The sequence below is a fragment of the Panthera onca genome, chromosome C2 (assembly GCF_046562875.1).
Source record: "Panthera onca isolate mPanOnc1 chromosome C2, mPanOnc1 haplotype 2, whole genome shotgun sequence".
Classification (NCBI taxonomy): Eukaryota; Metazoa; Chordata; class Mammalia; order Carnivora; family Felidae; genus Panthera; species Panthera onca.
In genome coordinates, this window is record NC_138347.1 from 81,476,624 (window position 1) to 81,497,149 (window position 20,526).

The 20,526-nt window shown below is 45.8% G+C and overlaps 1 protein-coding gene across 2 annotated transcripts in view; it reads left to right on the forward strand.

Annotated features, from left to right (window-relative positions):
- Positions 1-6,599: 6,599 nt before the first annotated feature.
- Positions 6,600-20,526, forward strand: part of ETV5 (ETS variant transcription factor 5) — a 60,985-nt gene continuing 47,058 nt past the window's right edge. Inside the window, exons 1-5 of one of the 2 annotated variants that reach the window (XM_060639457.2) lie at positions 6,600-6,797; positions 9,905-10,023; positions 10,161-10,248; positions 10,406-10,453; positions 10,548-10,598. In XM_060639457.2, coding sequence (XP_060495440.1) covers positions 9,979-10,023; positions 10,161-10,248; positions 10,406-10,453; positions 10,548-10,598 — 232 coding nt within the window. In that variant the 5' untranslated portion in view covers positions 6,600-6,797; positions 9,905-9,978. Of the gene's footprint in view, positions 6,798-7,223; positions 7,245-9,904; positions 10,024-10,160; positions 10,249-10,405; positions 10,454-10,547; positions 10,599-20,526 lie in introns of those variants that run through there. The other variant, XM_078453148.1, reaches the window with a different exon arrangement.

A 20,526-nucleotide genomic window follows, 5' to 3' on the forward strand; every position in this document is an offset into this window, starting at 1 on the left:
CATCTCACCTGGGGGCTCCCTTACCAGCTGGCCATACTTGATCTTTCCTTTTGTCCAACTCAAAATAAATACAGCCCCCTCCACAGGCCTGACAGAGCTGAAGCAGAGGTGGGTGCTTAACAAACCAAGCCAAGAACTGAAAGAACCGCCCTCCTTACCACCCGCTCTCCAGCTGCCACGTTGAAGCAGGCCCATGAGAGAATCCACATTCCAGCCCCGCCAGCCTGCTCTTCCCCTGGGGCCAACGGGCGATGCCAAAGTGAGGCCTCGCAGAGCTTGAGGCGGGCAAGTTCTGAGTTAGCCTGCTACTCACACTTTGGGGGGGCTAAACTGAGAATGTCACCGTGTTAACCCCTGGCCATACACAACTCCCCACTAACGCATACAAGGAAGCAAAAAGAGGCCTCTGACTGGTCAAAATAGACTTTGCCAAGTCTACACATTCAACTTCATCCACTTCCCCATTGGAGGGGCCCTTTAGCTCTCACTCAGAACCCACGGACTCTTTCTCTACGCCCAGTTCTACCTCACATGGTTTGCTGCTTTCCGAGCCCTTGGCGATCAGAAGCAGAAAATTACGGTAGATGTGAAGGGCTGCTGGAGAAGCGTGTTCTTGACATATTGAGAAGTTCTTATTGACAACCTAAGGTGGAAAAGGAGTAAGGGAACTTTAAAGATAAGACACAGGATTCCCCCCAAGCTGCAGCAGCCTGAGTCTCCTTCGTGTGAGGACACGCAATCCTTCTTGGGCCTCAGAGGTAAAATTGGATGCCATCATGTGACTGGTTCAATGAACAAGCATCTCTGTCCTGTATGGTCACACGGAAGGGCCCAGGAGGCTCGGGAAAGACAGTGTGCCATGCATCGTGGGGATGCCACTGCAGAGCTCGACTCCTTTCTGAAGGCTGTGGGAAACCATAGGAAGTTTCCAAAGACTTCCACCCTACTGTTTGTGTGTGTGTGTGTGTGTGTGTGTGTGTGTGTTAAGTTTTGGGCTTACGGGAGAAATCCCTCAGCCACCAGGAATCTAATTATGACATATGCGGGGTACCTGGGTGGCTCAGTCAGTTAAGTGTCGGACTATTGATTTCGGCTCAGGTCATGATCTCACGGTTCGGGAGTTTGAGCCCTGCATCAGACTCTGTGCTGACAGAGCCTGACTAGGACTGTCTCTCTCTCTCTCTCTCTCTCTCTGACCCTCTCCTGCCCTCTCTCTCTCTCTCAAAATAAATAAATAAAACTTTTAAAAAAATCATTAAATATGACATGTGCCCCTTGAGGGTAGATGCTTTATAAAATCTAAGAATTCAAGTTAGGAGGAGGAAGCAGGAGAGAGGATGTTCTCAAGCTTAGGAAATGAGCCAGGAGAAGACTAACGTTCCAGGAGGCCAGTTGGTCAGAGGCCTGTCTTGCTCCTTCATAACTATGAAAGCTCAGATATATTTTTTAACCTCTCACCTTGACCCTCAGTTTTCACAGCTGCAAATTGGGTATTGGTACTGCCTCTGAGGACGGTCGGGAATATTAAATAAGATGACGTCTGTGAAGCATTTAGCGTAGAGCCTGGCATACAGGGGATGCACCATGAAGGTAACTTCCATTCTCTTTCTAAAGTGTCCTTAATGGAGACCAAGTCTTGCTGACCCAGGATAATAATTCCCAGGTCACGTGGGGGTTACTGGAGCAAGTTCCTGAGGAAGCACAGGGACTTCCATGGGAGTGGCAAGGTGAAGGCAGGGTGAAGGAAATCAACAGAGGGAGATTGCAGGAACTTAGACCTCATGTTGACATATTTTGGAGCAAGGACTCTGTGTAAGTAAGATCCTCATCAGCTCCTGACTCCAACTCCAACTCTTACATCTTAGGCAAATTACCTAACCTCTCCGTGCCTCAGTTTCCCCATCTGTAAAATAGGGATAATAATGGTGTCTCCATCACAGATTGGTAGAAGAATCAAGTGGGTCACTATAAGCCAATCCCCTAACGGGCCCGGCATAGCGAAGTGCTCCTTCAGTGCTGGCTGTGGTCATTCCCCTTCCTTCCCCGGGGCTGAGGCAGCCCAGCGGAGTGGGTAATGGGGGGCTCTGGAAGGGCCCCCTTAGGTACCCTCTCCCTCTCGTTGTGTGCTGGCTCTGTGACCTGGAGTGATTTATGTAACCTTCCTGTACCGAAAATTCCTCATCTGTGAAAAGTGGAGGTGATAATAATAGGACCTCCCTCAGAGGACTGTTGTTGGGACTAAATGTGCTAACACATGTGAAGGGTTTGGAAAAGTGTCTGGCTCATATTAAGCACTCAGTAAATGTCAGCTGTTATTATTCCCTGGCTATAAGGAACCCTGTATGCAATATGGCCCCTATTTGCTTAAAGAGACATTGAATCTAAAACATTTTCTTTCCTCTCCTCTGTTTTGAGGGTATTTACTCCTGAATTTTAGAAAGGAAGATGTGCTAGCCAAAGGGAGTTCTTTGTCTCTCCCTTGAAGACGAAACAAACAAACATTTCCTTACCTTTTTGACATTGTCCGCAAGTCCCTTCCTCCTACTAATACCACAATGGAAAAGGGCCCCAGGGACCATGTAGCCCACAAGGAGTCCTCTTCACGTGGCTACACTCACCACAACAGTTCTAACAGAGGAAGGCAAAGCAGTTTCCCAGTGTGAGGGACAAAGAGCCGGACACAGACACATTTCCCACTGCCATTTTGGCAATCAGCTGGAGGCAGGATTGCCTGCCTTAAACTTTAACTTACTTTTGGAATTGTAGGAAAAACTTTAAAAGCTGTCCTCTAAGCGAAACAGAAATTTTCAGGCTTGGGGCAAGGGACTTCTTTTTCCATCCTTCCATGCTGTTTCCCTGAAGACAGACTGCAAATTGAAGAACAAGGCGAGAGTTGTCCTATTGTAATTAAGTGAGTTTTGCTACCACTGGAGGACAATAGCTATGTTGACACGAGATGAGATGAGCGTTCCAGAGGCTGATTGCTCTTTTTGTTATCTTTTGCAGTCCCGTTACTCTCCTGGAGGAGAAGGAATGGTACATTAGAACACATGCTGAACCAAACTTCCAATAAATAATGTTTTGAGGAGGAAAGACTCAATGTACTAGACAAAGAACTTCTAAATACTGACCCTTAATTCTTATAAAGCAAAGATAACCAGAGAAGATGGAGAGTGGGATGGGGATGGGAGCAGAGGACATAAATCATCAAGAAGGAGAAGCAGAAGAAAAGAAGGAAGAGACATGAAGGAAAAACATCAGAAACACTAAACAAAAAGGAACCAACTCTGAGCCCAGGACTCAGCCTGATGAGATGGGTCATCATGAGTTATACCCTCACAGCTCACACGAGAGCCACGGTGCCCGGGCCCAGGGACCTCCCTGTCTAACACAAGCTCCAAATTCCAGAATCATAGACTCTTAGAGCTAGAACACTCCTCTGAGTTCACCTCTCACCCCCAGGGCAGTGGTTCCTCTGCACTACCCCTAAATCTTTCCGTGTAACTTTGTCCTGTGGCAGGACACTCATTCATTACCAGTGGGAGTGTTCCTTCACTGGGCCACTCTAAACATCCCAAATCCTTCCTAATGATCTAGCTTTATCATTTAGAAGACTAAAATCTGCTTCCCTGTGATAGCAACCAGTTCTGTCCTCCACCATTTGGAGTTCAAATGATATTTCCTGGTGGTTTGCCGAGGTACATGCTATTTTTCCCACATACAGACTCTGGAGCCTGCCTGCCTTAGTTCTCACCCAGGTTCAGCATCCTACAAGCTCTGTGGCCATTGGCAAGTGACTTAATCTCTCTGTGCCTCAGTTTCTCATCACAAGATGCAGATAGTAGTTGTAGCGACCACTCCAGCACTACTATTATGAGCATTAAGGGAGATAATCCGTGGAGAATTGTATGTGGCATGAACAAGTGATATATTAAGCGCTCAGTAAATTCCTGCTGCTGAACTGTGCAATAGATTGGAGGATCTTCTAAGACAAAGACTAGATTTTATTCATCTCCGTAACGTTTTTGCCTAGCGCGGGGTCTGGCTGAGTATTTGGTACAAAATCAATGTTTACCAGTTGAATAACCAAATGTTTAATTGGCAGTAACTCTATTCTGGTGTAAATCCCTATACGTGCTCTCGTGTCTGCGACAACCTTCTTATAAAAACCCATCCCCCAACTTTTCCGCTGTCCCTAATTTAGCCACTCTTTATTACTACTTAATCCTGAAATACCAACTTCTCTTCCCAAGGTGGGCTGGAGGGCTTTGCCTTGAGGCAAAGGTCACAAGTCACATTCCAGGTACCGAGACCGACCCTGTGGAGGAAGTTGCTGGGAAATGTCCTTCACTGTTTCCCCATAACCAGAGTCACACTGTGATTGAGGTACTAAGGCTAATATGGTAAGGATTTGTGGAGCGGGCTGCAGGCCTTCGGGAGCGCTGGGGCGTGAGAAACAGACTGAAGTGAAGAGGAATAGGAAAGTTCTTCTGGACAAACTAGATCAGAAAGCAGAAGAAGATGGTGTGGGATGGAGGTGGGGTGGAGGCAGCCCAGGCTGGGCAGGAAGAAGATGGGTGGCTAACTTGGGTTGGGAGTTTAGCTGGATAGAAAAAGCCCTCAGGGCTGGTAGCAACCAGTTGGAAGCACAGCAGAACTAGGGTAAAATTTCCAGCCACCAAACAGAAGTAGCACTACCTGGGGAATGAAGAGAGGCGCTAAGGGAAAAACTGTACTAGAGCTGGGATCAGAAGCAAAATGCTCTACTAGGAAATTAAGTATCATGGACCTGCTTGTTAAAAGTTCAGAGCACGTTCCCACGCAGCAGCTCATGCCCACTCCAGTCTCTCGCAAAGCCAGTAGCTCACACCCTGCCAGTGCTGGGCCCAGGACTCAAGGTACTCCAGGTCGCTTTGCTGAAGCCCAACATTTCTTGGACTATAAATGACCAACGAAGTGGCTTCTCTCTTTAAGATACACAAATGGAAGCAGAAAAGAAGGTGGGCAAATTGTGACTTAAAATGTTTTTTGGTGGGGATATGCCTGGGTGGCTCAGTTGGTTAAGCATCTGACCCTTGATTTCAGCTCAGGTCATGATCTCATGGTTCCTGAGATGAAGTCCCTGCATTGGTTTCTGTGCTGACAGTGCTGGAGCCTGCTTGGGATTCTCCCTCTGCCTCTTCCCAGAGTGCGCTCTCTCAAAATAAATAAATAAACATGAAAATAAATTAAAAAAATTTTTTTCTAAAAAACCACACTGCATTCCTCATGAATGTTGGGGGGGGGGGTGGCGGAAGCCCCACAGTTGGCTACCCTGGGACCTCCTTCACTAGGGCTTTCTCCTAACTTGATGTCTTTCCTCCCTATTCACTGGGTGAATGGTGGTAGGGCACCCCAGCATCCTGGAGGAGCGCAGAGCTGCCCCCAGCCTTCACAGAAGTGGGTAGCAAGGGCAGAGAGGGGAGAGGATTGCTTATTTATGTGTTTCCTGGAACACCCTGTTAAGAATCTCAGCAATTGCAGTTAGTGCCCGATCGTTTGGCAAGCGGAGTAGCTTCTCGTCGTTCCCAGCTGCACGGGATCTAATTCGCAAATGCACCATCTTGCATTCAACACTTAAATGGAAAACAAGCAGCCCCGGAAGGGAGGCAGGCGGTCGAACTCTGCAGGCCCGTTTCGGAGGGATTTATGTTTCTAGGTCGGGTGCTGCCGTCCCCGGAGAGGATTTCTTTGAGCGCCGACCCTCTCTCATCTCGTCTGGGCTCCAGAACTCACTCTGGCGGAGGTTGTAAACTGCAATTAAACATGGGGAGAAAACGGAATTTAGTTGGGCCTTAGGCCTTGCCAGTATAAAATAGTACCTAAAATCTATTTGAGAGCTCAGATTTTAAAGGGAGATACTGCTTATTCTTCCTCACTGGAAACCTGGTAAAAGGAAATTAAGGCCTCTCTTAAAGGTAGCTAAGATTAGAGGGCTCGGTTTCCGTTTTCTGTGTTTCTGTGGGCCGAACGCCCAGGTCGGTCAGCGAGTTTCTCTCTGGGTGGAATGACGAATTCCTCTCGCCTGAATTCTAAAATGATAACTTTGCTTGGTGCTGCAGCTGCGAACGTCTGGCGCCCAGCGACCCATCCAGGCGGTGGCGTTGCGGGGGGTGGGGGTTGGGGGGGTGGAGAAGTAGGGGTAAATGGGGACGGGGAAGAGCCATCCCTCGGTGAAAAGTTGGGAGAGCTGATAGGAGGAAAGTAAACGTGACTCTTATTGGCTTCGGCCCCTTTAAGTGCTTCACTGACTCAGCTAAGCTTCCCCCTCAGGTCGCGTTTTTTATGAATGAAAAACGTCCTTACATTCATTATATAAACAAGCCTGTGCTGATTGGCCAATGGCCCCCGGTGCATAAATTATGTAAAACAGACCCCTGAGGGGGTGGGAAGGGAGGCAATATTAACCAATGGGAACTGGAGTTGATGGGGCGGCTTGGCTGGATTTGCCCGCAGACAGGGTAAACAAGACGTGATGGACAGGCGCTGGGGCGGCCTCGGACCAATGAGAACCAGGCTGAGCTAGGAGTGCGGGCCAATGGTGACGGGCGGAGCAGCAGGCCCCAGGGGGCCGGGCCAGCGCTCCAGCCTGGTTGGCAGCTGCGGCGCAGAGTCCAGCCGCTGGTGCGCGGAGCGGTTCAGCGTCCCCGGAGCGGTTCGGCCCAGCCATTCGCCCAGGCGCCCAGGCCCGGTGCGCGCGTGCGTGAGCGCGCCTGCGCCCCGGGGCCGCTGCAACGGGAGGAAAGCGGCTGCCTCAGGTGAGGGGGCGTCGAGGAGGCAGGGGGGCATCGGGGTGTCCTGGAACGGGTCCGAAGGGCCCAGCCGGCGAGAGTTCACTGGCTGATTCAGAATCCTCAAAGTCGGGGTGCACTTTCTATCTCAACTGAGCCACCCCCCGAGCCGGGCGCCCCCTCCTCTCGTGGCCCGGTCCGGTTCGGTTTCTGGGAGGAGGTGAGGGGGCTAACGGTTCCGGAGCGCGCAGAGAGCGGGTTTCCGCACGTCGCCGCGAGGCGCGTCCGGGTGCAAGATGCGGGGGCTCCTGGGTGCGGATTGGGGGGGGGCGGTGCAGAGTTGCGGGGCTTTACCATCTCTGGAGGTCTGAGAACCCGGGGGAGACTTGGAGGCTCGCGAGAAGAGACGCCCGGCGGAGCTTTGCAGTGGAGAGGAGGGGGCGGGAAGCAGCTTGAAGGTGGAATATTTGAGAGGTGATGTCCCCCAAAGCACCGGGAGGGGTTAAGTGACACAGGCATGTGCAGCCTGAGGGGTTGGGGGTTGGCCAGGAACTTAGGCAGGCCTTGCAAGTTTCAAATTGTGGAAAGTGGACACTCAATCCCCCAACTCCCACCCCCAGCAGCTTGAGGGCGTCAGGCTGCACCGCGGTTCTCGAGAAATCGGGGAGCATCGGAGCAGCGGCCTGGGAATAGTGGGGAAAACGGGTGCGGAGGGGGGGGGGGGATGGAGAGATGCTGGAGCCTCGCACGGGATTAGGGATCTGTCCGCATTTTCAGAGAGGAGACCTCTGGGGGGAACCGAACTCCTATTGAGGAGCAGTGCCAAGGAGAGATGTTTGGAGGTTTGGAGGGCTGGGGGCATTGGAAGAGGTTGGTAGCGCCCCGCGCCGCAGCTCGGTTTTATGAATGTGGATGACTTTATGAATGAAGCGGGTTTCTTTCGTTGGCTCGTTGCTCCCTGCGGCTTTTTTTTTTTTTTCTATCCCTTTTTGTGAATGAAGCATTGAGCTTTCTTCCTAAATCGCTGGGGTGAGGGGCCTGCGTCGGAGGCTGGGCGTGCGTTGGGAGTGGGGGCGGGGGTGCATCTGAAGGAGTTTTCATGAATGGGGAAGGCTGGGAATTGGGTGGAAGTGTGTCTTGTTTTGTGAATGGGGCCCAGCGCGAAGGATCCAGTTACAGCCTTTACCTGATGTGGCGGCCGCGGCTCGCTCTCCCATTCATAAAACCAGGCCCGCTGCGCGCCGCGGGGGAGGGGCCTCGATCGCGCCGCTGCGCCGCGTTAAAGTTTTCCTGGGGGCACTGGGAAGGGGGGACCACAAAGGAAGTGGCTTAAACTCTCTTCAGGTTTTTTAAAAAATTATACTTTGAACACGATTTTCCTAGCCCTTGAACTCTGAGAGCTGCTTTAAACATCCTCGATGCCTCTTTTGGATTCGCTTATGGTAGCTTCTGTCTTTTACTTGATTTTTGAAAAGGTATTTTTGCTCTTCCTGGTGAAGTATTTTGCAATTGATTTCATCGTGAGGCTCTGAAAACATGCCCCCCTTCCGATCTTTTCCCCGTTGTCCCCTTTCCCCATAGACATTTAAGAATTTCTAAGGTCACGATTTAATCTGACAGATTTTGAAAGCTACAGAGGACTCATTTTCATGGCCCTGAACTCACTGCCGATGTTTCTCAGATTTTCTCTACGGGTTGGTGACATTTGAGAAAGAGGCTTTATTCTGAACGTTTAGCGCTGTTTGGAAGGCACGCAGGCAGGCTAACGAGTGTTTTTCTAGGAAATTATGGACTGTGTGCAGTTTTGCTCCTCTCCTTCTTTCTCTTTGACTTTGAAAATACCTGATTACTTGGGCCCCAGTGCTGAGAGGACGTTGGCCATGAAGGGTTTTCTTGTACCCTGCTCACTTAAAAAAATTGATGTTGTCCACAAAGTGAAAAACACACTGGACGGAATTGCCCACGGAGAGAAAGTTCCCTTTTAAAAATTTGTATACAAGGCAAACAAAAGAATTATCCTTAAGCATTTTGCATTATTTAGAGATGGGGTAAATGAAATTCCTGTTTTCTCCATTTTTTTGATTTAACTGCATCTCTGTTTGGAGAATGAAACAAAGTGTTTGGGAAGATGGTACCTTCTTAAAATTGTTACTTGATTCCTCCCAAATTAGAAAATAGTTCCCTCCTTTCCATTTTGACCTTCAACCTGTTTTCCTAGCTGCAAGACTGGACAGTGCTGAAACAAGTTTAAAATTTTTTTTTTTTTTTTGGCAAGTTTGAGGAAAATTGACTTCACGATAAGAAACAAACTGAATTTTCTTTACATGGATCTTTTGCTTTTAATGTTTGTTTTTAAAGACCTGTGGTAAAGATGCATTTAAAATATGTGTGGTGGAATTTAGTTTCCTTTATCCCTTAGTTTTCGTAGCTATCTTATTTATTTTAGAAATTGGTGGTATCATAGATATTTCTGTAAGTTGCCATAGGAGTATTTGTGACATGACAGACACTATATCTGTTTGCATAGAAGATTTAGGTTTTAAAAGAGTGTTGTGTGAAGATTAAGTATACTTCTGATCGATATATCCCTGGAACTATATGCGGTGTTTTACCACTGACCTACAAACTACTTTTAGAAACACTATGTATGTCAGATTCTTAATTGCCAATAATTTGGAATGCTTAAACCCATTTTCTCTACTTCCTGTCACTGTACTGTCAAGAATGAACTTATTTAAAAAAAAAAAAAAAAAAAAAAAAAAGACCTAACATTACCAATGCCCAGGAGAATCTTCTATTGGAGAGAATCTTGAAATCACCCTTTTATAATGAAAATAAGGGGTTTGGGGCTTTGTTTATATAGGGAGCAGTTAGTAGCAGGTAACTTACCATGTTAATGATAACAGAGAGAGGGAACAATAGCTAGGTAAATCGATGTGACTCGAAGTACGTGAAGAACCTTTGATGCCCTTAACCAAGAGAACTTTTAGTCTAAAGCTCACACCTTGAGCAGGCTTTAAGTACCTCAGAGAAAGGTAGTGATTTTGCACAATCCCTAAAGAAAGCAATAGTAATTACTTCATTTCTCTTCCCATCCCCCCTCTCAGTTAAAATCTCCCAAATTCATATTACAGGAGGACCCCTTTCCTCCCAGAAATTACTCAATGCTGAAACCTTTCAAAGTGATATTAGAGGCGTTGGAAGCACCATGGATGGGTTTTATGATCAGCAAGTCCCTTTTATGGTCCCAGGGGTAAGTTTATGTGGCTTTGGTTTGTTTTGTTCCCCCTCTTGGAATATGAATCTTCTCCTTATTGGTTTAGTGGCACAACCCCCTTTTTTGACCCCTTTCTTACCCTTGAGCCTTCACTGTCTTTTGGCCTCTTTCAGAAATCTCGGTCAGAGGAATGTAGAGGGCGGCCTGTGATTGACAGAAAGAGGAAGTTTTTGGACACAGATCTGGCCCATGATTCTGAAGGTAGTGAAGCTTTCCCTTGGGGCTGTGGCTTCCTCCAAAGGCCCTCTATGAACAGCTCTCTGTGAATGGAGCGCAGACTCGCCCTCAGTCTTCTGCCCCCACCCCCACCCCCACCCCCAGGAGTTCTCATGCTGGTGTCTTCTGTTTTCAATTCCAGAGTTGTTTCAGGATCTCAGTCAACTTCAAGAGGCTTGGTTAGCTGAAGGCAAGTTTCTTGGCTGTCTGAGTTTCCATAGAAAACATTTTCCTGTGCTTTTTAATAAAACTTCAAGGTCTAAAATAAAAAATCTCTTTTCCAGCACAAGTTCCTGATGATGAACAGTTTGTCCCAGATTTCCAGTCTGATAACTGTAAGTACCTTTCTGGTGGCGGCACATTTGTTCTGAAAATGTTTGGTCTTGGAACATCCATGCATGGAAAACTCTTTTCGGCCGTCGCCAGCATATTCGGACAGTGGAATGCATTTAGTTTCTTTTAGTAATTCAAAGTTAACCCCCAAAACTTTTGTTTCATTCTTTGTTGGAGTTATTTCTAAACTGCTTTTATTCTATTGCAGGTGAGATTTACTGAACACAGTTTCATCCTAAATTTCTTTTTGCCTAAGAATATTGCAAGGCTTCAAACTCAATTATAAATCGATTGACATTATATATATAAGATGTTGGCCTTAGCATCCATTAACCAGACATTATCATATGGTGTTTTTTGTTTGTTTTATAAATTAAGTCCTTGATGCAGATCATGAACCTGACATTCTTTCTCTTTTAAAAGGTGCAGAAAATAGTTAATGGAAGATTCCAGTTAATTGTAGCTTCCCCACATGTTGTCAATTTTGTTTCTACTTCTGGGTTGACAGAGGGTGGTCACGGCGTGACCTGATTTACCCTTATTTTTCATACAGTTGTCAGGACTTTATCTTTCAGAGGGGAGTGAAAACTTTTTCTTCAAATGGTCATTAAGTGCTCCTATCATTGAGATACCAAATGCAGCAGGAAGCTCAAAAGATGACTCTGGGTGCTGGTAAGGACATGGTTAGCTTTGCACTGATCTTTCAGGGCTGTCCTCAACAGGTTTGGGAGCTTTTATGGTCTAGGCAGAGCTATCAAGGACAAAGCCGGCTGATGAAATGTGAGTGGCACAGGGCAGCTCTAGAGAGCATTAGTCACTGGCGAGTGAGCAGGTTTAAGAGAGGCCTGGAGAAAACGTTGCCTCTCTTGAGAGTTGCATCATAGAGAAATTCATGTCTCTTAGTCATAGTTTATAATAGCAAACACCTGAGCCAGGCAAGGATTCGATTTCTCATTTTGCACCAACAAATTTCTTCCTGGCTTTGTTTTTTTGTTTTATCGTGTGTGTGTGTGTGTGTGTGTGTGTGCGCACGTGTGTGCGTGTGTGTGTGTGTGCATAAATGCCACTGGAAAGAGGGGGTATCTTTGTATCGAAGTAAAAGCTGGGTGTTCTGAGTCATTAGATGAAAGACCAGATGGACCATCTAAACATTCTTTAATGATAGACCTCCTTTTCAAGGCACAGTGCCATGAAACTTTTAAAGGGGATAAACTATAACCCACAGATGCATAGTTACCTTAGCGTTGTCACAGCTTGCTATAGTTGTTTTCTATAGGAAAGTAAGTGCATGTTAATTATTGCCCTTTGATTGCTTTCAAGTGATTGGGAAGCTTGCCACTAAAAGGCTAAAGATAACCCAGATATGTGTGTGTGTGTGTGTGTGTGTGTGTGTGTGTGTGTGTGTTGCAAGATAAAAGACAGGATTTGTAATCCCACTTTGTTCTGTGTTGACAATTTGGCCCAGCCTTTCCCGTTTCTGCTCAGAGCAGCAGAAACTGCAGCCTGGGAGCTTTCTTGGCAGAAGTTCTTTGAAATGCTTTTATGACACTTCTGTTTGTTTCTCCGTAACCCAAAGAGTTAAAAGGGAGATGAGGTGACTGCATTCAAATTTATTTTATGTAACTGAAGCAAAGGTAGACTCTTGAGAGAAAGATGTCCATAAACAAGATTTATATTTGGAGAGATGTTAGGCTAAAGAGAAGGAATCAATAAATGTGTTTTGTTTGGCTCCTTAGAAGTAATTCCTGCTCAACGAATAGAATGTGCTAAACTCTAATTAAATTGCCATACCTACCTAAAATGGACATGCTTTGGGAGATATTTCTGCTTACCAAGTGTGATGTGTTTTTTACTTTGTTTGCATTTTGCTTTAACTTCTTCAGGTTGAGCTTTTCTGGACTTTAAGGATAAAACAGATGGTTGAGAAGCCTCAAAAAGTCTGTTAATAATTCTTTCCCCCTCTCTGACTCTTATTTTGGGAGATAGAGCCTTAAGAAGGATAGCTTCAAATAGATCACCTGGCCTTAGAGGTTAGGTAAAAATACAAGTGTGGGGTGGGATGTCTTTGAGCTGTTCCTCCTTACTGTTAAGTGTGACTGGTTTGCCTTCAGTTGTGGGATGGCCAGTGTAGATGCATGGGAGCTGGCAGAGCCTTGGGCTGGGCTTACTCCCGGTAGCACATGTCACAGCCTTGGATTGTGGATTAACTTTCACTGTAGTCACCTTCTGGAAGAGCCCATGACTATGCCAGGGGAGGGGGGAGAAACTCACTCAAATTTAATAAAATCTTATGAGTTGATTTGAATCAGCCAATCAATGAACTATAAACCAAACTTGCACTTGCCCAGTAAAACAAACGTTTTCCCTGTAGTTGCAAAAGCATTTGTAACAAGTATGTTTCTGTGGCCTGCCACTGATTATAGTCTACCTTTCCTTTTAACGATCATTTGATTACTGTGTGTGTGTGTGTGTGTGTGTGTGTGTGTGTGTGTGTAAGAGAGAGAGAGAGGCAGTGAGAGTCTGTGTGTATGTATGTATGAGAGAAAAAGAAATACTAAGTAATCTGGGTAATTGTTTTTATTTCAGAATGTCAATTTTGAAGATTATAGCTTACTTTTTTCAGTAAGTGCTATGAGCTCAGCTTCTAAAGAGATTATATTTTGTAAGTTTTCCAGATTTGGGTTCCTACCCATAGGCATCCATCCATAAGTGTTATTTGAATAAATGAAACCATTGTTGTCTTCTAGAAATGTTCAGCTTACTTCTAGCTGTATAGATTGCACTTTACATCACAAATACAGACATTAGTAAAGCATCCCCCACTGGAAACTCTTAAAGGTCAAATTCAAGGGAACAGAAAGGACAGCCTGTAGACCATAGGAGTTCTACCAGTGTCCCCCATTGTTCCTTGGTCCTGAGAAGTAACCTTGAAGATTATGGATTGTTTGTGCTGCAAGTCCCTTGTAGAGATAGTCTTGCCCAACTCCTTCATTTTACAGAGGGGCTAATATAAGGTCCAGGTAACTGGAGAGACTGACTGGTGGTTTGAGGCAAATGGAGAGGTTAGGTGAAATGAAGAGGAAAAAGTTACACAATAAGATCCTTAAAGAAACTGTCACAAAGCTGCAGACCCAGGGGGTACTGGCATGTACAGGTGAGTTCTGGGCTCTCCCTCATTATTTCAAAGACCTAGAGCCAGCACTCAGGAAAGACTTAGGGAGACTGCCGGCTACCCAGTCTGACACCTCAGATTTCTTCATTCCATGATGCTGAGAGACAGATTAAATATCTTGGTGCTTTGAGTATTTCTATCTAGGATTTGGAAGAAAGAGACCTATAAAACAGAAAAATTACAAAACTGACATCTTTTCTACAAGACACCTTAATGTGCATACAGATAAAGCTGTGTGTATATATCTTATATAATATAAATAAGTGTGTGAATGCATGTATATCTATATAAATGTGTGTGTAGCTAGATACGTATATTAACACAGAGTTACAAACCAGGAAATCTGGGTCAGCAGTTAGATGTGTGTACATTTTTACCACACACTTTCATAGAATTAACTATAAATCAAAGCCATGGATAAGATTGGAACTCAAAGAGCTTAGATTTGTGGGGGGCTTACATTAATTTTTCTGGGCTAAATGCTTGGGCATTTAAGGATATTACTAGATTTTAGCATATATTCATAGTAGTATTTTTTAAATGCAGATTTCAGTTCTAATTTTATTTTTAATCTCATGCATTTGTTTCAATTGTGATATTGTGAATATTTAACTGTCAGCATCTTGAACAACAAAAATATTTTACACTGGGGAAAAAGCATGATAAAAATCTTATTTTAAAACCATGGCCTCTGGGGGCACCTGGGTGGCTCAGTCAGTTGAGAAACCGACTTCGGCTCAGGTCATGATCTCACAGCTCGTGAGTTCAAGCCCCACGTCGGTCTCTGTGCTGACAGCTCAGAGCCTGGAGCCTGCTTCAGATTCTGTGTCTCCCTCTCTCTCCGCCCCTAACCCACTCACATTCTGTCTCTGCCTCTCTCAAAAATAAATAAACATTAAAAAAAAGTTTTTTAAATAAATAAAATAAAACCATGGCTTCCATAGCAAATATAATTAGAGAATTGTTGGAAAATCTAAATGACCTTATTTTCCCCTTGAAGTGTTCTTTTTTAGATCTGTGTTTCAAAAAGAATTTGGACCGACTGAAGGAAGTACTAGTAATTTCCTAAGGACTGGCTAATTAACTGATAAAATCGACTTTTCATAAATACATTGTAATAGGTGGCTGGGAAAATAGAATGAACTGTTATGGCAGCCCTTGATCCTAAAACACATTGATCTTAATCTTGTTTCAATATGAGATTATTCAACTGGATTTTTTTTTTTTTTTTTTTTTTTACTACATATGAAATTGACATAGTAGAGGCAGTGCCTTCCTTTTGTAAAGGGCACATCATTTTGGACCCAGTTTGTAACAAAACTCTGGGTTTACTTTCTGTGTGGCCTTGGGCCATTTTTATTTGAAAAGATCATCCCAAATTCTTTTTGTTATGGAAAGTAAGAAAACAACAGTAGGCACTTTGAAAATAAGAGATTTGAAGGAGTCAAGGCTATCAGTTTGTCTTTTTCAAGAGCTCTGGAGAGTTCTGAAGGTGGAAGACAGAAGAGGGCTACATCCAGGAAGCCAGAGGGATATGTGGGGGGGAGAGGTTATTTGACTCCAGGCTACAGTGTAACTTTCAAAGTCTTTGTTAGCTAGCCCACTACCTTACCACTGAGAGGGTGCTAAGTGACTTGAAATCCTTCCTGTTTTGATAGCCAGCCTCCAAGATCCTTAGACCAGGACTCTTAAGGATCCAAGACCTAGAGTTCCCAGTTACCTAAGAGAGCCATATGTTCACACAGAATCCATTTTATCTCATTTAATTTAGTCAGGCGTACTGAAACCAGTGAATTTTTCTCTTCCTCTTCGATGTCTTACAGCTCTTAGGCCTCTAATAAGACCCAGTAACCTTCCCAGACCTTTGTGCTTGGCAAGAAAGACTTGGGATGGGGAATTACATGTGTGTCTGCCCCAGGCAGATCGCTTATGTAGATTCCAGAGGTAACAAAATCCTGGTAGCAATTGAGAAATTACCATCTATCCCCAGTTTTCAGCATTCTTTACTTTTATAAGATTAAGACGTAGATAGCATGATACAGCTGAGAATTTGTATTATCTGCCATTTCTCCCATCTTAGAGTATCATTGTTTTAATTTCAGTCCCAGGAAAAAACGGTGGTGGTGGTGGGGTTGGGTGGGGTGTGTGATTCTCTACCCAGAGACTGTACCCTCCACGTTTCTCCAGTTTCAGTGGTGGTAAAGTACCTCCAGGCTCAGAGGCTGACAGCCCCCTCTCAGGCACATGGCTGCCCTTGAGGCAGCTTGGGCCCCATCTGTGCCCTGGCACACAGTGCTTCTCCTCTTGGAATCCAAGGAGCTCAGAGTCTTGTCATGTTGCAGCTCCCAGCTCTTGGACAAGTGCCAGGCATGCTGATGCCAGTACCGGATTAGGTTGCTTTTTTAAAAATTCATTTTGTGAACTCATCAAGCTCATTTAACAGAGGCTTTGGTCGACGGTTTCTGTCATTGTCCCAGCCTTCTGAGAGGCTCAGCTTAAAGGAGGGGCCGTAGTGTAGATGCTGGCCCCTAGTGTAGATACTGGTGGGCGCGTGTGAATGTGTGTGTGCGTGTGCGTGTGTGTGTGTGTGTGTGTGTGTGTGTAACCACAATATAAGAACACTTTAGGCTTGGCAGGTAGATGACAATGGAGTAGCAGCTCCTCTCAAGGAGAAGAGCCCCTCTATAGCAAATAAAGGGGGCTCCCCTGCCCAGGAAGAGGAAGCGTCTGGGGGAAAGCGGCAGTGTAGGGTGCAAAGACTCCAGGGAGAAAGAAAAGATCTAGCTATCAGGAGGCCAGGAGTTTGCCACTGGTCTGCAGAGCAGCCAAGGAACCAAATGGGGATTCTGTGGTCAGAAAAACTATAGAGGAATGCTTCCCATGTCCCCATCTGGGTTCACTAGTGTTGGTAATGGGGGCAGGCAATGAGAAGAGGTAAACAGAAGGTATTTGAAAATAGCCAAATGTGTTATGGAAAAAAGGAAACAACCCATGAGCTAATTTATGGATTTGATTTTCATAAAGTAGTATGCTTTTCTTGCAATAAACTCTGGCTGTCAGACTGGCTTTATCAGATCTCCTTCAGGGTAATTATTGAAAAGTTGGGAAAAAATCTCGAAGAAACCTAACCAGTTTTTAGCCTTGTACTTTGCGTTGTCCTTGGAGTAGTTTCCACCCGCCAACCCCAGATACTCATGCTCTTCCCTTTTGATGTCTCTTGGGCATGGTGTGTGTGTGTGTGTGTGTGTGTGTGTGTGTGTGTGTGAGCACGCACAGATTATAAACCTTCCAAGCCCGATGTGAAACCAGTAAAAGAACTGTGAAGCTGTTCTTAATAGGTGGCTTGCACCCTCCCCCCTCTGCAGCCAGAGAATCTAGTAATGTCTCCAGAGACCCTCTCCCTTGGGGAGGATGCCAGGTGGCTCCTGATGTAGCTATTGGCAGTGAATGGAAAAGCAGGGAGTCTGGAAAGGCTGAGTTCCATAGAGAGCTGTCCTCTAATACAAACCAGCTTGCCCCCGGGAGGCAGGAGAAATACCTGTGAAGTCTGTTTCTCTCAGCTGGTAGCTATAGTCAGATTCTGAACAGGGCAGCACTGGATAGTTTTCTTTTGCCAGAGGGCACTTGCTGACCTTACAGCTGACTTGCACATCCTTGCAGATTTCAGATTTCAGCCAGGGTCTTGGCCATCTGAATCTTAGGGAGGGTGCAGAGCAGGCAGGCGCCTGCAGTGTCTGAATTTCTTACATAAACACAGCGCACTGGGTGAGCAAGCGTCCCTGTGGCGACAGCTGGGCTCTGTTCCGTCTGCCCCAGCGAGCTGAGCTGCTGAGTCCCCCTCTTGCCTGAATGGAGCATTCCAAATTGGTTGTGAATGGAGGGCGGGGCTCCCTTGCAGACTTTTTCAATGAATAACCAGACCCTATTGTGCAGCCTGTGGAAAAACAACCAACTCAAACAACACTGGGACTGTTAGAAATATGCTTGTGATTGGCAGCTTGGAGAACCTCCAAAATTAGTTTCCTTTGGCTTCCCCGCTGCTCCCTGTTCTCTGAGCCTGGGCTTAATGAGCCCGGGCTTAATGGGGTTCCAGTTTTCTTTTAAGTGCTGGCTTTAACCCCGCCACTGCCAGGCTGCCGGCCTGGGCTTCTGGGGTAGGGCTGCTACTGCCCAATGAGGCCGCCCGCCTCTCTTTGTCTCTGTTTGTCTCTGTAGCTGTCTAAAGGGGGTGCTAATAGGAGAGGGTGGTTTAGCTTCCCTGGAGAGAGAGGTGTTGAGACTTGATCCAAGGATATTACCCTTTTATCTCCCGCTTGCCGTGGGGCTGTGGCTTTAGCTCCCAGTGAAGATTGCTGCCTGCTCTTCCCCTCCAAGCTCCAGCCTCGCCTTCGGGCCTCCGGGACTGAAGCTCGGGTGTTTGCCTGCCACAGCGCAGCAGAGGTCTCCTGCTCAGGCTTACATTTGGACTTGGGAATGACAAAGCTGTAATTTCCCTACTCCTTGGCCTTCTCTGTCCTGTTTCATTTGCCACTGTGGTCGGATACATGTCATTTTAAAATGATACTTCCCAGACTGTTACTCAGCTACGGGGGAGCTTCACTCCGGCTGTGACCCTTCCGCTGGGCACTCATCAAATGCCTTGTCTCCTCAAATGAACATCACAGGAAGTACCAGAAAGAACCCAGCCTCTGTGCAACCTCAAAACCCGAGAGGCCTCCTCCCCTGAAGTGAGGCCAGGTTCTAGGGGTCTGCTTGCCTCAGCTGCACCCACCTGAGACATCCTCCACCATCTTGGCCAACAGCTCACAGACACGTGCGGTCAGGACAAGGGCCGTGCGGGCTAAACCAGGGCCACCGGATAAGCATGAAAAGGACAATCCGTGAAAAAGCAACCCAAAACTTAGTAGTAACGATTCAGTGCAGCTGCTTCAGGGTTTTAAAGAGCTCTTCTGAGTTCCTATCCCTCATCCTCACCACTGAGATGAGACTGTTGCATTTGTGTTTTGCTATAACGTGGTGTTTTTTTTTTCCCTGAAATATTTCCCTCACTATAAATTGGGCCTGCAGGAATGTCTTCCTTTCCCCATTAAAAAAAGAACAGGCCTGGGCAGATTGTTCTTTTGTGAGAGACTTTGAAACCTCTCAGGAGGTAACCCTAGATATCAGCTGTGTAAGAGGATGCTGATATCTGTGCTTCTCCGGAGGGGCTGAGGAGGACTTCAGCTTACATAAACACTTTTCAGCTGAGTGCCTGGAAATGCTTTGTGACTGCCTGAAAGGGCACTTAATGAGGGTCCTTTATACTTTTCCCATAGAAAAGGTAGAATAGACGAGGAGGCTGTGTCTTCTACGTGGCTGCAGGCCCACAGTAAAGACCAGATCCTGGAGTGCCTACCCCAAGTGTTGAAATCTGAATCTTAATAGAGAATAATTTAGTGGTGATGACATCACAGTGACGAGGGCTACTCAAGTCAGAAGATTTCTGCCCCTCAATTCCTTTCCCTCTCCAAAGAATCTTTCTTGAGGAATAAGGAAAAAGCAGCATAGGGTTTTAATGTCTTCTGTATTTTGATGAATATTAAACTTAGTCCCTGCTTCCCGACTCACATTCTTGTTGAAACAGGAAACAATTTCTCTTAGGCTCTAAGTGTCTCCAAAAGCAGAGAATCCCTGTGTTACGTTTCTTTATAACTGCTGGAGCCATAGCACTGAGCACTGCACACAGCCACTACTTGGTGAATGCATTTTGCACACCAGCCCGCTCTCTGTTATGAACCCTTCCCACTCCCCTCTTTCAACAGCCCCCAACACCAGCCTCTAACCGCTTAGAGCAGTAGAGGATCTCAAAACCCCAGTTCTGAGAGTCCTTGGGATGACCTCAGAGATAAATAGGAAAAAAACTAGTTAGGACTAGTTCTCATTTTCTGATTCCTCCTTCAAACACATCCTCAAGCCAACTCTTCCCAGGCTGCATTTAGACTTTGTGCAGCTAATGCTATGTTTCCCAGTAAAACTGCATGTGCTAGAGAACAAGTCACAGTGTAGGCACCCTTGACGCACTTGCCCAGTTTCTGCTTTTAGGAGGAGGGCCATAGATAGAACAGTTCTCAGAGAAGCTGATTTCCTAATTTCTCTAGAGTTGGGATTTTCTCCTGTCAGATTTTAAGTTTGAAGTCAAAGATGAAATTGTCCACAGTGCCTAGGTCCCACTTAAAAGACTTTTTAATGATAATAAAAGTATTATCAGCACTTTTCTTTAATGCCGGCTTAGAGAAGAATCGTGTAAACTGGGAATAAATTATAAGAGGGATGTTGAAGAAGGTTTAGTTTTGCATTTTTTTCACCATTCAGGAAAAATGCCCTGTTTCCCCTTTTCTTGCTGGTATGTTGCCCGATGAGCAGCTCTCCGTGGTAAAATCTGCTGTGGTTGACGTAAGGCCCACAGTAGAGGAAGCCATCCTGTCATCTCTGCTGCAAAGGCTCTCAGTATTTATTTACTTAAAAAAATTTTTTAAGTATTTTCATTTATTTATTTAAGTAGGTTCCACACCCAGTGTGGAGCCCAATATGGGGCTTGAACTCACGACCTGGAGATTGGGACCTGATCTCATATCAAGAGTAGGATGCGTAACCAACTGAGCCACCCGGGCATCCCACCAAGGCTCTCTTTAGACCTATTTCTCACAAATGAAAAGTAAATAAATAAGTTGTCTGTCATATTGGCAAAAGTCGAATATTAAAATTCTTTGAACAGCTGC